Below are 18211 nucleotides of genomic sequence, written 5' to 3' on the forward strand. Positions count from 1 at the left end.
GGAGGGTGGAATTAGCCTCAGAGGAGGAGAATAACAATAACCTTGAGTCTAACAGAGGCTGGCACCAGGGCAGCACCTGGACTGCTCATGGTTCTGCTGGAAGCATTCTGTTTGACCACAGTTCAGTAGAGGGAGAAAAAAAGGCATACCAGAAGCCCAGGAAGGTTCATATTTTCTATTAGCTGTGTACAAGGAGATGTTCGTAGTAAGCCCAGGTAAGGGCTCCTGGAAATACTCATTCCTGGACCTGCTGGAAGATGCAGGTAGATTCAGAGCCAAGCAAGTGTGCGTTCATAAATTATATTAGCATACTGAAAGACTGAGAGATCTTATTGTAAGAAAAACCTGTTTAATTGTCTTTAACCTGGCCCAATAGATTTTTTTATAACAAATATTTGGGTTTGTTTTTTTTTTCCCATGCAACGCTTATTAAAATTGGGCAAAACTAGTCTTTGGTGGGACACGCTTTGTGGAACGTGAGTTGCAGAGGTTTCTCTTATTGCCTAAAAGGTAAGTTAAGCCCTGAAGTTTTAGAAAAATCTAACTTATTATGTAACAGTGAATATACCTCTCTCTGTAGCTTCACTATTTTAGAAGTAAAACAATGCTTTGATTCCAAATATTAAATTAACTTAAGCATTGCTCTCCCACTCTGTATCCCAAGCTGTGACTCAGATGTCAGAACAAATTTTTTTACCTACTTGGGGAAGGAATTTTCACAAGTTTCAGGACCATAAAAGCATTAGCAAGGTACCTGGTTAGTGCAGCACACTTTTATTTTCTGTCTTCAATATCTTAAACATTGAATTTATCTTTTCCATTTCTCTTTTTAAAGCATTATCTGTGAAGCATACTACCACTACATGCAAATGGAAGAGACTATATTGCCTCAGTATGCACTTGATAACAATTTTTCTTAAATAGAAACTGAAACTTGCAATCAAAGAGAGCATCTGTTTTTCTTTTCTTTTCCTTTTTGCTGAGGAAGATTAGCCAAGATCTGTGCCTCTACTTTATATGTGGGTCACTGCCACAGCATGGCTGATGAGTGGTATAGGTCTGTGCTGGGGATCCAAACCTGCAAACTTGAGCTGCCAAAGCAGAGCACACCAAACTTAACCACCAGGCCATGGGGCCAGCCCCTGTTTTTCTTTTTTTAAGTTATAAAACTCTAGTAAAGTTATAGGACTTTTAACTAGAAAACTGAGTTCCAGAGAAACTGAATGAACTTGTTCAAGGTGACTTAGCTAGTTAATTACAGAATTGGGAATAAAACTCCAGCATCTGTAATGTCTTTTGTAAAGCATCTCACACAAACGACTAGGTCTCAGAAGGTTCCTTACAGTTAGCTATAAAAAGTGTCATCCCTAAAAATACGATTTGCTTGTGAGGAATCATTGTCTAAACACGTTAAACTTTAGGAAACAAATTGCCGGCTACAATTATAAACCCCTGAGTTATGGACTCTTTCAATGAAATACATTAATATGTCTCATAAAAACCAGAATGACTGAAACAGATGTTATGTATCAGGGTCAGAGGGAGGCTTTCCAGTTATACTGTGCTAATTGAGAAAGAGTTTAAAAATCCGTTCCTGGGGCTGGTGGGGGATAGGTACGGAGGCTGAAAAAGAGAGAGGAGGAAATGTGTTCCTGGGTGTGGAGTTTTGAGTTTTGAATAGATCACTTTTGTGTTATATTACTCTGAACCTGGGATACACATTGAATTTTGTTCATTCACATGTCTATTACATGGACAAAAAGAGCAAAAGACTCTGAAGGTCTACCCAAGTTCTTCTGTGCATTCAATGTCTGTTGTTTGTAATACAATGAACAATCTTTGGGAGTTTGAAAATCTTTGGTTATGAAGAAATATCTGTCAGAGTCTCAAAAATACCACTGCTAATGGGCATTGATTGGGGTTCGGAAATATTTGCACTTCAAAAACTGTTGTAACAGATATTTTGTAGTGAGATTGGGTTTGCAGACATCAAGTTGTGTGAATTCAATTTGCGAAGAGCAATTTTCTTAATTTGCTTGGCTTTTATTTTCAATTACAAAGGCAGGAGAGTGCAGTGGTTACATGCATAGACTCCAGTCTTGGGCTTTCTGGTTTAAAATCCAAACTCTTTCACCTACTGGGTGTGTATGACCATAAGGAAGTGATTGAATTTTTGTGCCTCCGTTTTCTCACCTTTAAAATGAGAGTAATAGTTCCTACCTCACTAGAGTGATTTTGATGACCAAATTAAGTAACGATGCTATGCTCAGGCCATCTGTGTTCTGCACATATATCCAGTGGCTTTTCCAGTCATTCAGTATGCCAGGGGATGATCCCCTATAGATGTAGGGTGATAGACGGGAGTTTTTGTTGGCAAGTTGAAGGCAAAATGTTAGGCTATTCTTCCCACTGAAAGAAGATCCAGAAATATAGAATCTTATAATATGCTAAAATTTTAGTGGCCATCCAAACCTATTGTCTTTACTGAAGTTTAGCTAATATTTAGAGAAGGCGTTCTAGTGTATCATTTTAGCAAAGTAATCAAGAGGAATTCTGTTCTAGCATCGGAAGCTTTTTTTATATGAATGTGTCAGGAGGAAAGGAGAGATTCTTACCTCAATTGTGTTGGCAAATTTTCTCTCAGAAATAAAATAAACATGCTATGTTAATGTTGCTGGTATAAGTTGTGCCCTATAAAAGGCTAACTTTTCTTTCAAGTGAAATGTTGACATTATTTCAATAGAGGTATCCCTAACATTTAGCTTTGATCTAGAAAAAAAGCCCATTTAACTTGATTTAATCTAGAAAAAAAAATCCATTTAATCTTTCTATTAAAAGGAATTGAGCTTGGAAGAACACATTGTATGCTCAATTCAAGATGGATATATGCCTTTTGTTCAATAAACCCTAGATACTTTTTTTTACATGAGCAACCTTTGATCATTAATTAGGTGAACCATACTTAATTAGATGATATATAATTGATTATATTAAGAATGCCCAATCTATTTTTGACTTCCTTATTGACTTGAATGCTCATATATAGCCGATGAACAAATCCTTCTAATTCTTGTATCATTAGCCCATTTCTTTTCATTTCTACAGAGAGTTATATTGAAATGGAACTGTTGAAATAATCAGCTTTTAGAATCATCCTCCTTCAAATTATAGTAGAGATTACCACCAAATTAATCTTATTTAAATCTCTCTATATATTATTTAGACAATTAAATTTTACTGAATTTTCCATAGGAAAAGAGTCTAAAAACCCAACATCTCTTACCTCCCCAAGGCTACCTACCTCCCCCAAACTATCTTATTATTACTCTTCCACATGTACCTTCTTTCAGGGCCTCATTCAAGTCCTGCTTCTTCTTTGAGTTACTTTCCATTGGTCTAGATATATATTGGTTACTCCTCTAATCCCCTGAGGCATTGATTGTTTCTATTATTAATTTGATATTTATCATTTATTTTCTCTGTTGGAGAGATTGTATATGTCTTCTATTTTCAAGTACATATTTTACTGTTTTTTACTCTCTGCCCGCCAGCCCAGTACCTAATAAAAGTTCAATGATGATGATGATTTGAAAAGCCCTGTTCTACCATGTTCAGATGTGGTTTTAGAAATAGAGATGACATCATTTTATCATCAAAATTTATATTGATAGAATTCTAAATGAAAAATAATCACAATGAAAATTCAAAATAAAATAATTTTAGAATTTATTGTTTTGCAAAGTGGAAAACTACCATGGAGTTTGATTAAAACTCCATCACATCAAAGGAGTATAGGCATATAGGTGAAAAAACACTCAGGAATTCCACGTCAAGCTGCCCTTATTTGAATACCGTGCCTTTGTAAGGATTTCATGACTTGGCAGTCTCCACAGGCCATCAGCGTGTAGGTCTGGCATAGAGCCAAGGACAGAATTTAGTGTTAACTAGACCAAGAGCTCAAGCTGCTCAGATTTCCGTGATTTTTCATAGAAATACCCATGATCAATTTTAAGTATTGGATCAGCTTTCTTTTTGGGGTGGTTTGGTATACAGTTGAAATAAGAGTTCTTGGCACTTCATAAACAATCAAATCTCAGTTTTGCATTGTTGAACTATATGAGTTATTTAACCTCCTTGTGCCCTTAGCAGTAAAATAATGCTAATGAAATAACACTCTTGAGTTATTGCAAGAGTTCAATGAAATAATATGCAAAATGCCTAGCACACAGTTGACACTTGCTAAGTGTAAATTTCTTGTATCAGCCAGCGGTGGGTTTCATCCAATGGGCGTTGACTCCGTACCAGGCACTCTTCTAAACTCTTTATGTCACGGGTATCGCAACATTTAACCTTTGCAGCATTCTTATGCAATGGCTATTATTACTATTATTATTAATTATTATTATCATCATCATCCTATTTCACAGACAAGTAAAGGAACACAGTAAGTGTCGTAGCTGGAGTTCAAAACAAGCTTTTTGGTTCCAAATTTACCCTCTTAACTACTAGACAACATAACCTCTTCTACTATCAGATCATTTCCATGGACAACATCTATGGGCAATTTAAAAAGCAGCCTTATTTTAACACACTATTTACCTAATTAAAACATAGTTGGGAGAGGTATACAAGGGATTCGATAGTCAAGGGTAAATCATTTAAATTTATCCATTATTCTGAATTAGCTGCACCATTACTCCCTGTCAATTGCAGAAAATCCAGTCTTGCCTCTTCTTACCTAGACAAAGGCACACTTTTCAATCCTTGTCCCAGAACCTGTGCAAATCTTATTTCGTATTTCTCTTGCTGCCTACGAGTAATTAGTTAAATAAATATTTTCAAGAATTCTAAATAACCTAAAAAAACAAATTTTGAAAATCCACAAAAAGATAGCTAGGAAAACTTTTATGAAGTTAAGAGATGTTATCTGCTGTTCTAGGCGTGGGTGACTTTATCAAAACATTTCGCCCACTTTCAAATTTCCACTTGTTAAAACCTAAGGCCTTATTTGGCTGTCACTTACAATACTGTGTTTTTCAGAAAAGTTTCTGGCAGCTAATTTTAAAGAGATTTTGTTAAAAAAAAAAAAAAAAGGCAAGCTATGTAGTGCTCCTGTTGGAAGAGTGCCCCGACCCTCTGCATTATTAGACCGAAAATTACCAGTTTATCCAAACCTCACCCACCTTTGGTTATCTTCAGAAGTTTACAATTTGTGCTTCCTAAGGCAGTGATTTTTCAAGCATTATTTTGAAATACTGCAGGGTTTTTCAAGTTATATTTCAAGGGGGTGGCAAAGAATTCTCAAAACAAGATTAATTTTCTTTTCAAAAAGCAGGACACATGCCAAATATCATTTGGGGGATTCAGGAGGGTAACTGTAGATGTTAGGAAATGGAACAAATAATGATAGGCTCCGGGGACCTGTAAAGAGGCAGCCAATTCCGCTTCTACAATGGAATCCAAAGCAATGGGTGATTATGCCTCTGTTCAGTTTTAGTCCACGTTTAACCATGACCCTCAGTGTATTTTTAATAGAATATTGTTATATCTTCCATTTTTGCTTAATTGTGATCATAAACAAAGTGCCCAGTTTCCCTGCGCACCCAGCTGACATGCCATTTATGAGAAGACTAGCTTGTTAATATTTTATTCCTCTTAAGTTAAACCCACTGAAAGTAAGAACTGGAACCTAGAATGCCCTGAACTCACTGAATTTCCTAATATATGGCCCAGGTCATTCTTAGTCATATCAATCTTTTATTGGGTCTCTGAGAATCACTTTTCTTTCTTGAAACCAGACATTTAAATATTTGCAGCTTCAGGCTGTCATCTGGGTACTTGAGCTGTACCTCATCCTGTCAATTGTTTTGCACTTTATCTACCCAACCAGATTATAAACTCCCAGAGGACAGGGACAGCGTCAAGCTAATCTTTAAATATCCCAGGGCACTCAATATAATGCCTAGCAGAAAATAAATTCCCACAAATGTTTGTTGAATGGAACGAAGCCTTTAGAAAGTGGGAAATTTTTCTAATTTTTTTTGCCATGTCAGTTTACTGCCTACTGGTTTTTTTTCCCCTTCACTTTATCCCGTTATCTGAATTTTTTATTTCTACAAACCTGAACAGGTTTTATCTCTACTGACAGCTAGGCTTTTTTTTTTTAAACAAAACTTGCTGACTTCTTTATTGTATTTGCACATTCTTGTTCCTCATGCTGGAGTGCACTTCTTTCTTACCTTCCTTTCCATTAATTTTGATCCTCCCCCTATTCAAGATTTACTCCATCTCAGCATTCCCTTATCTCTTATGCAAACCATTTGTATTGTATTTTTCTGCTCCTGAAAATCACTTTTCAGGTGTTCTGGTGTCTTTTCCTGGGCGTCATCCAGTCCTTTCCATTAAGTTACGAGCTCTTTGAGGGCAAGCATTGCATGCTTGTTTTGCACAACTCCTGATGCAGCTGTCAGTCCCTCAGCCCATTTTACAGAAATTGGCTACTCATTTAAACGTATATATATACATATATATATATACACAGCAATCCCCATTATCTGAGGTTTCGTGTCCAAAGTTTCAGTTATCTGCAGTCAACCATGGTCAAAAAATATTAAATAGAAAATTCTAGAATTAAATTCCAGAATTAAACAACTCTTTTTTTTCCTGCTCTTTCTCCCCAAATCCCCCCAGTATATAGGTGTATATTTTACTTGTGGATCCTTCCAATTGTGACATGTGGGACACTGCCCCAACATGGCCCAAGGAGCGGTGCCACATCTGTGCCTGGGATCCAAACTGATGAAACCCTGGGCCGCAGAAATGGAGCGCGTGAACTTAACCACTCGGCCATGGGGCCGGCCCCAACAACTCTTAAGTTTTAAATTGCATGCCTTCTGAGTAGCATGATGAAATCTCACGCTGTCCCATCTAGGGTGTGAACCATCCCTTTGTCCATTGTATCCACGCTGTATATGCTACCCGCCGTTAGTCACTTAGCAGCTGGTTATCAGATCTACTATGGTGGTATCCCAGTGCTTGTGTTCAAGAGTAGTGATGCTGGCAATTTAGACATGCCAAAGAGAAGCTGTAAAGCGCTTCCTTTAAATGAAAAGGTGAAAGTTCTCAACTTAATAAGGAAAGAAAAATCTCTGTATGCTGAGGTTGCTAAGATCTACAGTAAGAATGAATCTTCTATCTGTGAAACTGTGAAGAAGGAAAAAGAAATTCATACTAGTTTTGCTGTTGCATCTCAAGTATCTATGTACAGGAAAAAACATCGTATATATGGGGTTTGGTACTATCTGTAGTTCCAGGCATGCAATGGGGTCTTGGAACGCATCCCTGCTGATCAGAGGGAAGTACTGTGTGTCTACATATATATATGTATGTATGTGTATACATGTATACTCATATATTCTTTAAACTAAGGGACCTTGCCACTTACTGTTGCACAGTGATGAAACCTTTTGTACTGGTGATAATCCTTTAGGAATAAGAATAATTATACCCTGATTTTTAAAAAATTTTAATATTTGCATAGCAAATTTTCTATAAGTCATGGCAGGTATGTCTCATTAAATTGTTATAGGCACACCACGTGGTGACGCTGTGCTTCTGTGAACAGAACCTCATAGCATCCTTTTCTGCAACATTTTAAAGGCAAGGAGTTGAAACTTAAGGTGGAACAACCAAGCAGGGAGATAGGAGGCACTTTTAGAATTGACCTAATAGAAATCACAGAAGCCAAAAAAATAACTGAATCAGACTATTCCATTTTCCATTTTATTTGGATGCATTTCCTAATTCCTTCTTACGTTTTCAAAAGAGGAAAAATATGCTTAGGTCCTGAGAAATGTGCTTTGCTTTCAATTCTGAACTGTCTGCAGCATCACCGGGCTGCTGGGGACATCTCTACCCAAAGGTGTGAGTTCCCTCCCAATCCAGTTCCAATGTTGACACTTCTAGAGTCCTATAACAGAGTTAACAGGCTATATCACTTACTTTCTGGAATTGTTGTAACGTTTTAAAAGTTTGTTTCTGGTTGCAAACTAAACAGGTAAGAGATAATTTCTTCTCTTACTTTAAAGCTCCTTTGAATAAGTTTTTTGAAGCAATGTTAATCACAGGTGAAAATCTTACATTAAAAGACAATTAAGGTAATAAGTATGAAAAACTAGATTTATTTTATTCTTTTATAGTTGAACACATAAAATTACATACACCATAAGCAAAAATTGAAACTTTAAAATCATTTTTAACTACTCTTATGAAAAAAATCTGTCCCTCTGGAGGGTTATTAGTTTAACTGCAAAGCGATAACAAATACCATTTGTGCATGTTCCATCCTTTGAAAGCGCCATAATTAGCAAGCTCGTACGACACAACAGCAACCTATAATGTGTTACATATGTAGTATTTTGAAACCTTTTGTTTGGTTCCTAAAACTAGAGAGAGAGAAAAAAAGAACTCATTTTGTTCTCAGGGGATTTGTCTTATAAGGTGCATCAGAGCGAGTTCAGCAAGCAGAGTATTTCTCCTCGTCTAGCTAGTGCTTGTTTATTGTTCCCTTATAAAAACCAAAGACTAACAATTTTCTTTTATGAACGTGGACTGAAGGGAGATAAATAGCCCTTGCCGGAGAGGAAGGTCAAGTTCAAAGTTTTTCTTTCCTTTGGATTCAGGAATAAGCAAATGGAAAGACTAGCCAAACAACCGCGCAGCAGGCATCCGATGGTTAAGCCCTTCCCCCAGCACTCTTTATGTACATAAGCAGAAGTCACTCGAGCAGCTGCGGCGCATTAGTTCCAATAGTTTCACAGGCGGCTTTGTAGCGCTGACAAAAGCCGCGCTAGCGCAGCGGCTCCCCTCCATGTTCCTTCGCCGTGCGAGCTCGTCAGTGATCTTTGGCGGGGGATCGGCCAAGGAGGGGTGACGTTTAATAGGCTGCCGCTGAGCAGTGCTCGCCTTGTCTACACCCAGCCCCATCTCCACGGAGAGACTGAGGCAGGCGACTCAACGAACCAACAGCAGCTGGATCCGACCTGCTTCCCCGGACATTTCCTCGTACTCCGAGCGAGGCAATCACTGGAAGGAGGCCAGGGAACCACGTTGCCCTGGATTATTGCCAACTGTCCAAAGTTGACCGAGAAAATGGCTCAGCAGACGACAAGCCCGGACACCTTAACAGTACCTGAAGTGGATAATCCGCGTTGTCCAAACGCCTGGCTGAACGAGGATCTTGTGAAATCCTTGCGGGAAAACCTGTTGCAGCACGAGAAATCCAAGACATCAAGGAAATCGGTTTCTCCCAAGCTCTCTCCAGTGATTTCTCCGAGAAATTCCCCCAGGCTCTTGCGCAGGATGCTTCTCAGTAGCAACATCCCCAAACAGCGGCGTTTCACGGTGGCACATACGTGGTAAGGTTTGCACAGATCATCGGAAATGGTGGCCCGTTCCCCCTGGGTGATTTTGCCCCTCCCGCCTTTCGCTCTAGGGGTGGGGAGGTAGGACCATCGTCATTCCTCACCTGCGATTTATCGGAAGTAATCTACCTTAGCAGTAAATCCCTCAGATGTCCAAATCGGGGCAGGAATCCTTGAGACTGGTAATAGGAGCGGTTGAGGTGGGTGGTTCTCAAAGTTCAATTCCTACCGCAAGTTGCTACAAGAAAATTGGATTCCAGATGTCAAAGGAGAATGCAGTTTTACTCCCATACCGATGTGGTGGCGTTTCTTTGACTTCCTAAGCTAATACCACTGCCAGGTCCTGCAGCAGCCTAGGAAAGAAGAGCAGGATAACTATAGTTTGCTCTCTTTTCTGCGTGATCTCCAGTTGAACAGAGATGTGCATCGTGCCAGTGTGTGTAATGGTGTGTCCCCGTAAAACCCCTCCCCACTACAAACTGTAATATATTTGTAATTTCAAACATGCCTTTCAAAGGAAAAAGAAAGGGTTTAGGAATTCTGTGCAGAAAATTGCAGGCTAGTATTTGGTAATATTGTTGTGTTCTTTGAATTTGAATTCTTTGAACATTTTGTCAATATTTTTATTTTCTTTATGAATATTTTTATCTTCTTTATAATGGGCCAATGTGTTTTCTGCATATGCTTCCACGTATTTTTCTAGACAATTCTGGATAGTTTCCTGCTCTTGTAAAAACAAATATTAAAATAAACCATTGTGTGAGCTTATTATGGTGTTTCTGCCTGAGAAGAGGTAATTCTAGGCTATGATGAGAGAGAGAGAGGTCTGTGATGCAGACTTAGTTAATTTTAGATAGTAGTAGATTCTATATGCTACCTCCATGTTTTGGTAAAATGAGTATTAATTATGATTAAGAAAACAAGCATAACAAAAGAAATAATGAGTGTGTTAGGTGAGAAGCTGACTAAATGATTTTTATACAGTTTTTCCATAGAAAACTAAAGAGTATGCCAGGAATGGAAAAATAAAACAAAACAATAATAAATCAGAAATAAGACTTCTAGGAAAGAAGTAGAATTCAAAATCTAAACTAGCAACATGGCTATACCCAGGGATGCATTAATATGATAGCTAAAAATAGATGACAAATGAAATAAAAGGCATGTCCTGCCCAAAGAAATGTCCCACCTCAGAATTTTAATTTTTAGTAGCTAGATCTCTGTTTGCCGAGGTGTTCTTATTCGCCCCAAGATTTTAATTAGATGGCATTTCTACGTTTAGTTAGGTATAGTGTTCCTAAGAGGGGGAAGGCAAACATTGAATTTTTAAGTTTTAAAAGGAAATTATGGAAAAATGGTGACTTCTCTCTGAGGAAGAGATTGTTGAAAATATTTGTCAGAGATGAATGGTGAATGAAAGGCATAAACGCTGGAGATGGTCTGAGGCAGAGGGATGGTTTGAGACCATGCATCAGGTGCCAGAGCCGGAACGCTGGCTCAAGTTCATAAAGAGTCAGGCCCAGAATTTTGGTATGCAACATCTCTTTCGGTTGAGATAATTTTTTTTTTTAATAGTCCCTAAATTGTACCCATTGTTGAATGAGTAAGGCTTAACTCAGCCTCTTGATTTCAATCTGAGTGAAGCAACCTAGGGTTCAGCTGAAGGTTATCTGAACTATTTGGACATGTAGAGATGTAAGGAAGGCAGGAAATCTCACGAAAACAGGCTTTCTTCTGAAATTTCTGGCACTTCCTTTTCTGGTGCTGTTTGGAGAATCTCCAAGAGCACGATTTCTGCTGATATTTCGTTTTGGTATATCAGGTCTCAGCCAGATCAGGGAGGCATCAGAAGAGCAATGGAAATGAAATATAAAAATTGTGATATCTAGTCTCAGGGACTCAGGAGGAAACAATATCCCTCATGGAGTAAAAACATCCAGAAAGGAAGTTGGAAAGAGTACCTCACATTTTTCATGTTGGTTCAGTGAGCCCCAAGACTTTCATAACATCCACGGGCATCTTTTGATAAATATCATCCCATCTGTGCTATCATAACGTGGACTAAGCACTATGCAGAATTTTTAAAACTCATTCCAAATTGTTATGATGTATATATATCTATATATTGCTGTCTAAACTGCAGCTACTACCACCACACTGAAATCCTCTAGTCCTCCTAAATTAGATGATCAGCCACTTAAATACATGCCTTGTGTGTTCCTGCCTCAGAATGTTGGTTCCTGCACCAGATATTCCCTTCCATTTGATATGCATATATTTAATACCTACTGAGTCCAAAGTGTTTAGTTTGTACCTGCTGATTACAAAGTTGAACAAGAGTTATTCCTCGGTTTCGAATAATTTTTACTCTAGTAGAAAAAATAAATCATATTGGAAGGCATCTCATTTAGCTGGGGGAATCACGTTGCTCTGCAATATACTCGCCAAATCTCAGTGAATTGACACAGTAAATATTTATTTCTTGCTTCTGTTTCTGGTGGGGAGGTAGCCTGCCCTGGGATACTTCAGGGACGTGGGATCCTCCCCTCTTTTGGTTCCACTATTTGTAACATGTGATTTCCATGTTTGCCAGGCTTAGCTGAATCAGGGGGAAAGAGCATGGAAGATGAAATGTGTGAGTTTTTATGACACGGGCCTAGAAGTGCACACATCTCTTATACCAGTATTCCCTGACTAGAACTCAGTTCTGTGACCACATCTAACTGCAAAGGATGCTGGAAAACCTATCGCAGCTCTGTTCCCCAGGATTAGATAAAACAGATCTGGTGAACAACTAGCTAGCCCGTCTCAGTCACGCTATGTTAATGGTTGTGTCGTTCGCCTGCCATACCATGTATACCATAGTTGAATTCGTAGAGTAACATCATGATGACTAGTCCTCTAACATCTCTGCATGCCTCCTGGATGAGGGTCATACAGAGCAATTCTGGGTTTTGATAAGTCTATTGGTTAGAAAGTCCTTGCTTGTATACAGTTGAAGTCTCCTTCCCTGTAACTGTCATCTGTGGGTCCTGCATCTGCTTTGAAAATCCCACAGCTTAAATCTCTCCTCTCTCTGCTAATGGAGCCCTTAAGGCAAGAGGCTTGGAGTAATCCACTGGCGAGCCAAGACCCTCTTCTCTTCATCTTGGCACATCAGTTAATCAGTATTTTCAATGCTATCATGCTTTTGAAAAATTCTTCTCTAAACACACTAAGTTATTTCACCATTGTATTTACCAGGTTAATCTGGTCATTTGTATCCAGACTTCATTTGGATTTTCATGTCCTATTTAAAGAGTAGCACAATACTCCAGGTGCTGTGTGACTGTCATACAGAGAACATCTGAGCAGAAGCCAGACTACTCAAGTTTAAATTCTGACTTCCCATTTACTAGTTGTGTGATTTTGAACAAGTTATTTAATACATGCTTCGGTTACCCGAGTTATTTAACATATACTTCAGTTACTCCATTTCCAAGGTGTAGTAATAGTATCCATTTAGTGATGTGGTTTTATTAACTACCATTATATGTAAATTAACGTGTGTTGCACAGGGGCAGACACTTAACGAGTATCATTATAAGCCAATATTTTCCTTGTTATGCGCCCTGTGTCCATTATTCCAGCCTTGGTCAGCCTGAATCTTTAGGATCATGTTTACCTTCTTAGATGATTACCCTGCTCAGTTGTATATGAATGAATAGAACTAGATAATATATGCACAGAGACCAAGAGTTCAAAGGAACCATGAGTGTGTGTCAGTTCCAGGAGAAGGAAGAAAGGAGCCATCTTCCTGAGGCAGAGCTGCAGCACGTGGTGCCCCTCTCTGCCTGCTCCCATTCTGCAAGTCTTTCAAGGCCTCTCTTCCCGAGAGCTTCCTCCAGGTCCCTCCTTTGGAAGTAATCTGCTGTGGCTTCAAAATCTGTAGCACATTTTACTTCTGCTATTTCCTCAATGCTTATTAGTAATAATTATATCCATAGCTGATGAACACTCGTGTTTTGTCTGGTGCCATGTGTTAGAACAGAACCCTCTTGTGTCTATGCTTTCACCATTCTGTTTTCCCATTTTTACTTAATATCTACTACCTTGTAGTGTAGTGATTATAGACAGAACTCTGCTTTCACCTGAGTAGGGAATTCCCCCCGATGTCAGCAGGAACTCAAAGGTCAGTGGAATCTCTAGCGACAAAAACTTGACTTCCAGTGTAAGTTTATTTCAGGAAAATCTTTATATTTTTCAGACTTTTTCCTCAATTTACACTGTGTTCTATGTACTGCATGAAGGAAAGTGTTCTAGAGTGTGTATAAGTGAAATTAGGCAATAGGATTTCTTTGGGTAAGATGGTATCCAGGTAATATTCAAATGTCTTATCTTTATAATTTCTGTGTATGCGTGTGTGTTACAACACATCCAAAGACAGAAGAAGCGCTGAGTCACATCCATAAGCAGCAAAATAATTTCTTCAGGTGGATTTTTGAAAGGCCTCTTTCAGGAGACTTTTAGCAAATCTTAAAGGTTTTTACAGACCTAGATAAGTATTTTTGGCCATATTTTTTGTAAATTTCTACCAGGCATTGGCATTAGATATAAAATTGCTTGTGTTTAAAAGTAAACATTTGCTTTCCTGAGCCTTAAATTTCTTCAGCAACTGTAGTTGCTGTTATGATTGTTGTTTGAGAAAGAAATATACAATAAATTTTCTTCAAGTTACAGAAGGGAGAAGAAACCCTTTATTACCTATAAAGGAGAAATCCAGCCACACACACACACTCAAGTAGGTTTTCAAAGACATTATTTAGTGATTCTATTTGAGAACACTTTCTCCCTTGTTTCAACTTACTACTTTTGCCCTACTTACCTATAAGGTTATCTTTTCTCTGTCCCTTATGGTGAGGATACGCAGAGAAGGGCATTGCTGATGCTGTCCTAGGATCTGGGAACCCAGAGGTGGGCTGTGGGTATAGCGTGATGCCAGAAAGTGGGGAGGAAGTTTCCAGGGGAAATTATCTGGGGAGCACAAAAGGAAGTAATGCGGGTATGTTGGGTGGGGCCAGTTGGCTGAGTCTTCAGTAGTGTTCCCGGTGTAGTTGGCTGTGTGTCTTCAGCGGGAATCTTGAGGGCACCACAAGTTATGAGTGTCTCTAGCTTTTGAAAGGGATGATTAGCCTTTCCTGAAGTCAGAAGACCCCAGAGAGACATTCCTTTTAAGAAACTTGTTAAGTGACATGTGTTATTTAGGAAATTACAATGTGACAAATAGTTACTGAGGAAAAATGAAGAAAACATTGAAATGACCTGGCAGTTTATATGCTTGTGTACTTCCTGTGACCTTTGACATTTATCTTAATGGAAGAGAAAAGATATGAAATATATCTATACTAGCTGAAGCCACTGCTACCAGTGGTGAAAATACTTCTAAGCAACAGCACAGCCTTTGTCAACTCGGTACAAATGTTGAATGATAAGAAAATTAAAAATTGAATCCTAAAGTTCATTAAAATAACTTTTAGATCATGTCTTTAATTTTGAAAGTTATTGTTTGTATAAATTTCTTTTTGAATCACAGGCTCCTGTGAGGTTAGGTAACTAAATGAGCTTTGACGCTTTTTTCCCCTAGACAGGAAGCCCCCAAAATTCTTCCCAAGTAGGAGTTTCAGGAAGAAGCTTTCTTCTCCCCAGTGTAGCAAAATCATGTCATTGTTTTTGAATGGTTTTGCTTTTGAAAAAATCTTGTGTTAAAAACTGATTAATTTAGTATAGTTGAAGCCATGTTATTTCCAGCTCCTCTGCCCACTTGATATTTGACCTTAGTTATTCAACCTTTTTGAATTGTAGCGTCTCTATTCATAAGTCAGATGGTTATAAAGGCATTTGATATTTACAATAAAAAATTGACTGATTAAATTTACAAAGTGATAACAACCTATAGTACATTTAAGATAAGTAATTAAAAACAAGTTCTAGTTTGCTGTTGTAAGCCAGTGAGGTGGATGCCACATGGATAAAAACAGGGGACAGAGTTCTTCAATAATTCTATGACTCGTAAAAAGGCTTCAGGGCCTTCCCCATGAAAGTATTGATGATGTTCAGTCTAGGACACCATCTGGAAGCCATGATTTTAGGTAGGAAATGTAGAAATCTATAAATAATAATAAAAATTCAAATTTAAACTGTTCTTTTACTGTAGCTTCCATTATATATCATTTTAACGTATCGGTCTCTTCTACTGTATATACAAAATAGAAAAAAAATCATTTCGTGTTCAATTTCAAGGACATCGGTGCTCTCTGGCTATTTCAGATGAAGTACTTATTCTCAAAATGAGATCTTGAGTTGATATGAGAAGAAGTATTGTGATTTCATAGTAGAATAAAAACTTTCGGTTCATAATAACGTAGCTTTATAACCTTAGATTTTTTATAACATAGCCATTAATGATTTCACTCCTGATATGTGTCAGGTACTTTATGTACGTTAACTCTTCAAAACGAACAAGGCTGAATTTAAGTATTATTAGCTATATTTTACATATGCAGATACTGAGGCCCAGAAAAATTGTTATAAAACCAAGGTCTTTCAGCTCTGCAGTCATAAAATGAGTTGAGTCAAAAACTTGAACTCAGGTCTGCCTACTTCTCCGTCCTGTGTTCTTTCAACATTACCTCCCTTTGGGCTAAGAGTCACATTCATATTTATTACCCTACCCTGCATTTATATTGAAGCTACAACAATTAGTGTTCAATGATTTTACAAAATGGTGGATAGTTAGAAGAGTAGGGACAGAATTCCTTGGTGTGGAATCTTGGTTTATTTGTTTACACATGTGGCTTGTATGAATGTAGACATCCTTTTTTTCTGGTAAAAATATGTGTATGTATAGGAAAAAGATACGTCTTTGGTGAAGGAGGGTTTCAGAGAACATTCCTGGTTCACAGAAGTTTTTAAATAAGACTGGCATGAAAACAATATGAATCAAGGTAATTTTATTTTCAATCATTCAGAGGAAAAAAACATGAAAAGCTTGAGCTCTAAAGAGAAAGATCAAGTCAGAAATGTATGAAGGTTTGGTTCCAGAAGAGCCAGCTGGAAATGATGGTCTGCAGGCTCAGGTCACTAAGCAACAGAGGCGTAAACTGCTTGGTAACCAGAGCTGGCCTGACCCACAGGCTGACAGCCAGTGACCTGGTGGCCAGAGAGGAGGACCAAAGCCCATCTTACCTCAAAACAATCTTCTCTTCTTCTGCCAGCCCTCACACCAAATCCCTCCGTTAGGGAATGGTCTCTTTGACTTAACAAAATATCTGCGTTTAGAATGGAAATATCTCTGGGACCAGAAGTAAATGCTGTCTGTCTTTCTTCCCTAAAATGGCATTTCTGAGATTATTTTCTTTAGGTCGATATATCATAAATAAAATGTAAAGTTATTAAGGAGAAAGAAGCGAAAGCAAAGCTTGGGGATTAATGGCTTGACTTTGGGTGTTTATGAGCAAATGTGTTTCGGGCCAAATTGCCTGACTTCATCTGGTGAGATCTGTCCTTGAACTCTGAGAGCACAAAGTGTTTCCAGTTATTTGGCACTTCCTATCTCACGCTGTCTTCCATTTCATGTGTTGTATTTTGACTGTGTAGCTGGGCCGTAAGTTCCTAAACAGTGAGAACCTGCACACGCGTTAATCTTTGTGGGGATCACTGTGAGGAGCTGAGTGCCCCCTGTATAATGTGCATTTAGTAAATATTTGTTGTTTGAGAAACATACCTTCCATTGCTGTGCCTCTTATGCTGAACACCTGGGGAGGTCATACTCTTCTAGCCTAGAAGTTTTGGTGATGTGTTTGATTGCTCTAGTGGAAAGAAATTTTAAACTCAACAATTAACCATTTGTATGGACTTTGTCACCATGACTGTGTGTATATGTGTGTGTGTGTGTGTATGTGTCTTGTAGGTTTGCACACGCCTAGACTGGTATAATTTGACTTTAGTATAAACGAATGAATTAGTATGTGATATTGTCACTAACTTGTCAAATATATGCATTTTAATAATATTGAGTTTATACTTTGAAAATAATGAATGCCTGCTGTATTTTGGAAAAAAACTTATGTAAATATATTTATGATTCTTAGGAAATTACTAAATAACTCGTTAAACTCTGATGACTCATCCTTATCTCTTAGAATTCATAGCAGTTAAATTATACACCAAGACTGAGGCTTTTAAAAGAAATGCCAAGATTTTGAGGAGAAATTTGAAAAAAAAAATAACAAAACCCTCCATAGTTCCTTTTTTGGGATGACAATTTGGAGAAATTTGAACTGACAGAGACTAAGCCCCTCTTCAGAATAACTAAAATTGAATAACAGAAAACTTTTTTGAAGAGATTTAGAATAGAAATTTTATTTTAATGTAAATATTTTGTCCATAGTTCAGTCTATATCTATTTTTACATTGTGGTAATTTCAGACCAACCAATTTCCTTCCCATTACCCTTATGAGATAGCCCTCTGATCAAATTAGCTATTATTAAAATAAAGTGGCTTCCTCTATATATTAGTAGTAGTAGGGTACATTTTTTGCATAGCCGATTTCACATTTATATTTATAAATGGTGAGTGTGTATTGTTGACCTTTGAAGTAAGCAACTTTCTGACTAATAAGGTTCCTTGGATTATCATTTCTGTTTGTTTACCTTCCTTAGGTTTATAGTATTTGTTTTACTTTGCTTTATTCTGAGCAGTGTGATTTTTTTTTTTAATGACTTTCTATTGCGTGAGTGCCACATAGAA

General features: G+C 37.9%; 1 protein-coding gene across 20 annotated transcripts in view; it reads left to right on the forward strand.

Moving 5' to 3' along the window:
• PDE4D (phosphodiesterase 4D) overlaps positions 1–18211 on the forward strand; it is a 1369870-nt gene that overhangs the window by 683441 nt on the left and 668218 nt on the right. The window contains exon 1 of one of the 20 annotated variants that reach the window (XM_008514492.2): positions 6161–9416. The exons of the other annotated variants lie outside the window; for them this stretch is intronic. Coding sequence (XP_008512714.1) covers positions 9151–9416 — 266 coding nt within the window. The 5' untranslated portion in view covers positions 6161–9150. Of the gene's footprint in view, positions 1–6160; positions 9417–18211 lie in introns of those variants that run through there. 20 annotated transcript variants of the gene reach the window in all.

This window comes from Equus przewalskii, chromosome 20, assembly GCF_037783145.1.
Source record: "Equus przewalskii isolate Varuska chromosome 20, EquPr2, whole genome shotgun sequence".
Taxonomy (NCBI): Eukaryota; Metazoa; Chordata; class Mammalia; order Perissodactyla; family Equidae; genus Equus; species Equus przewalskii.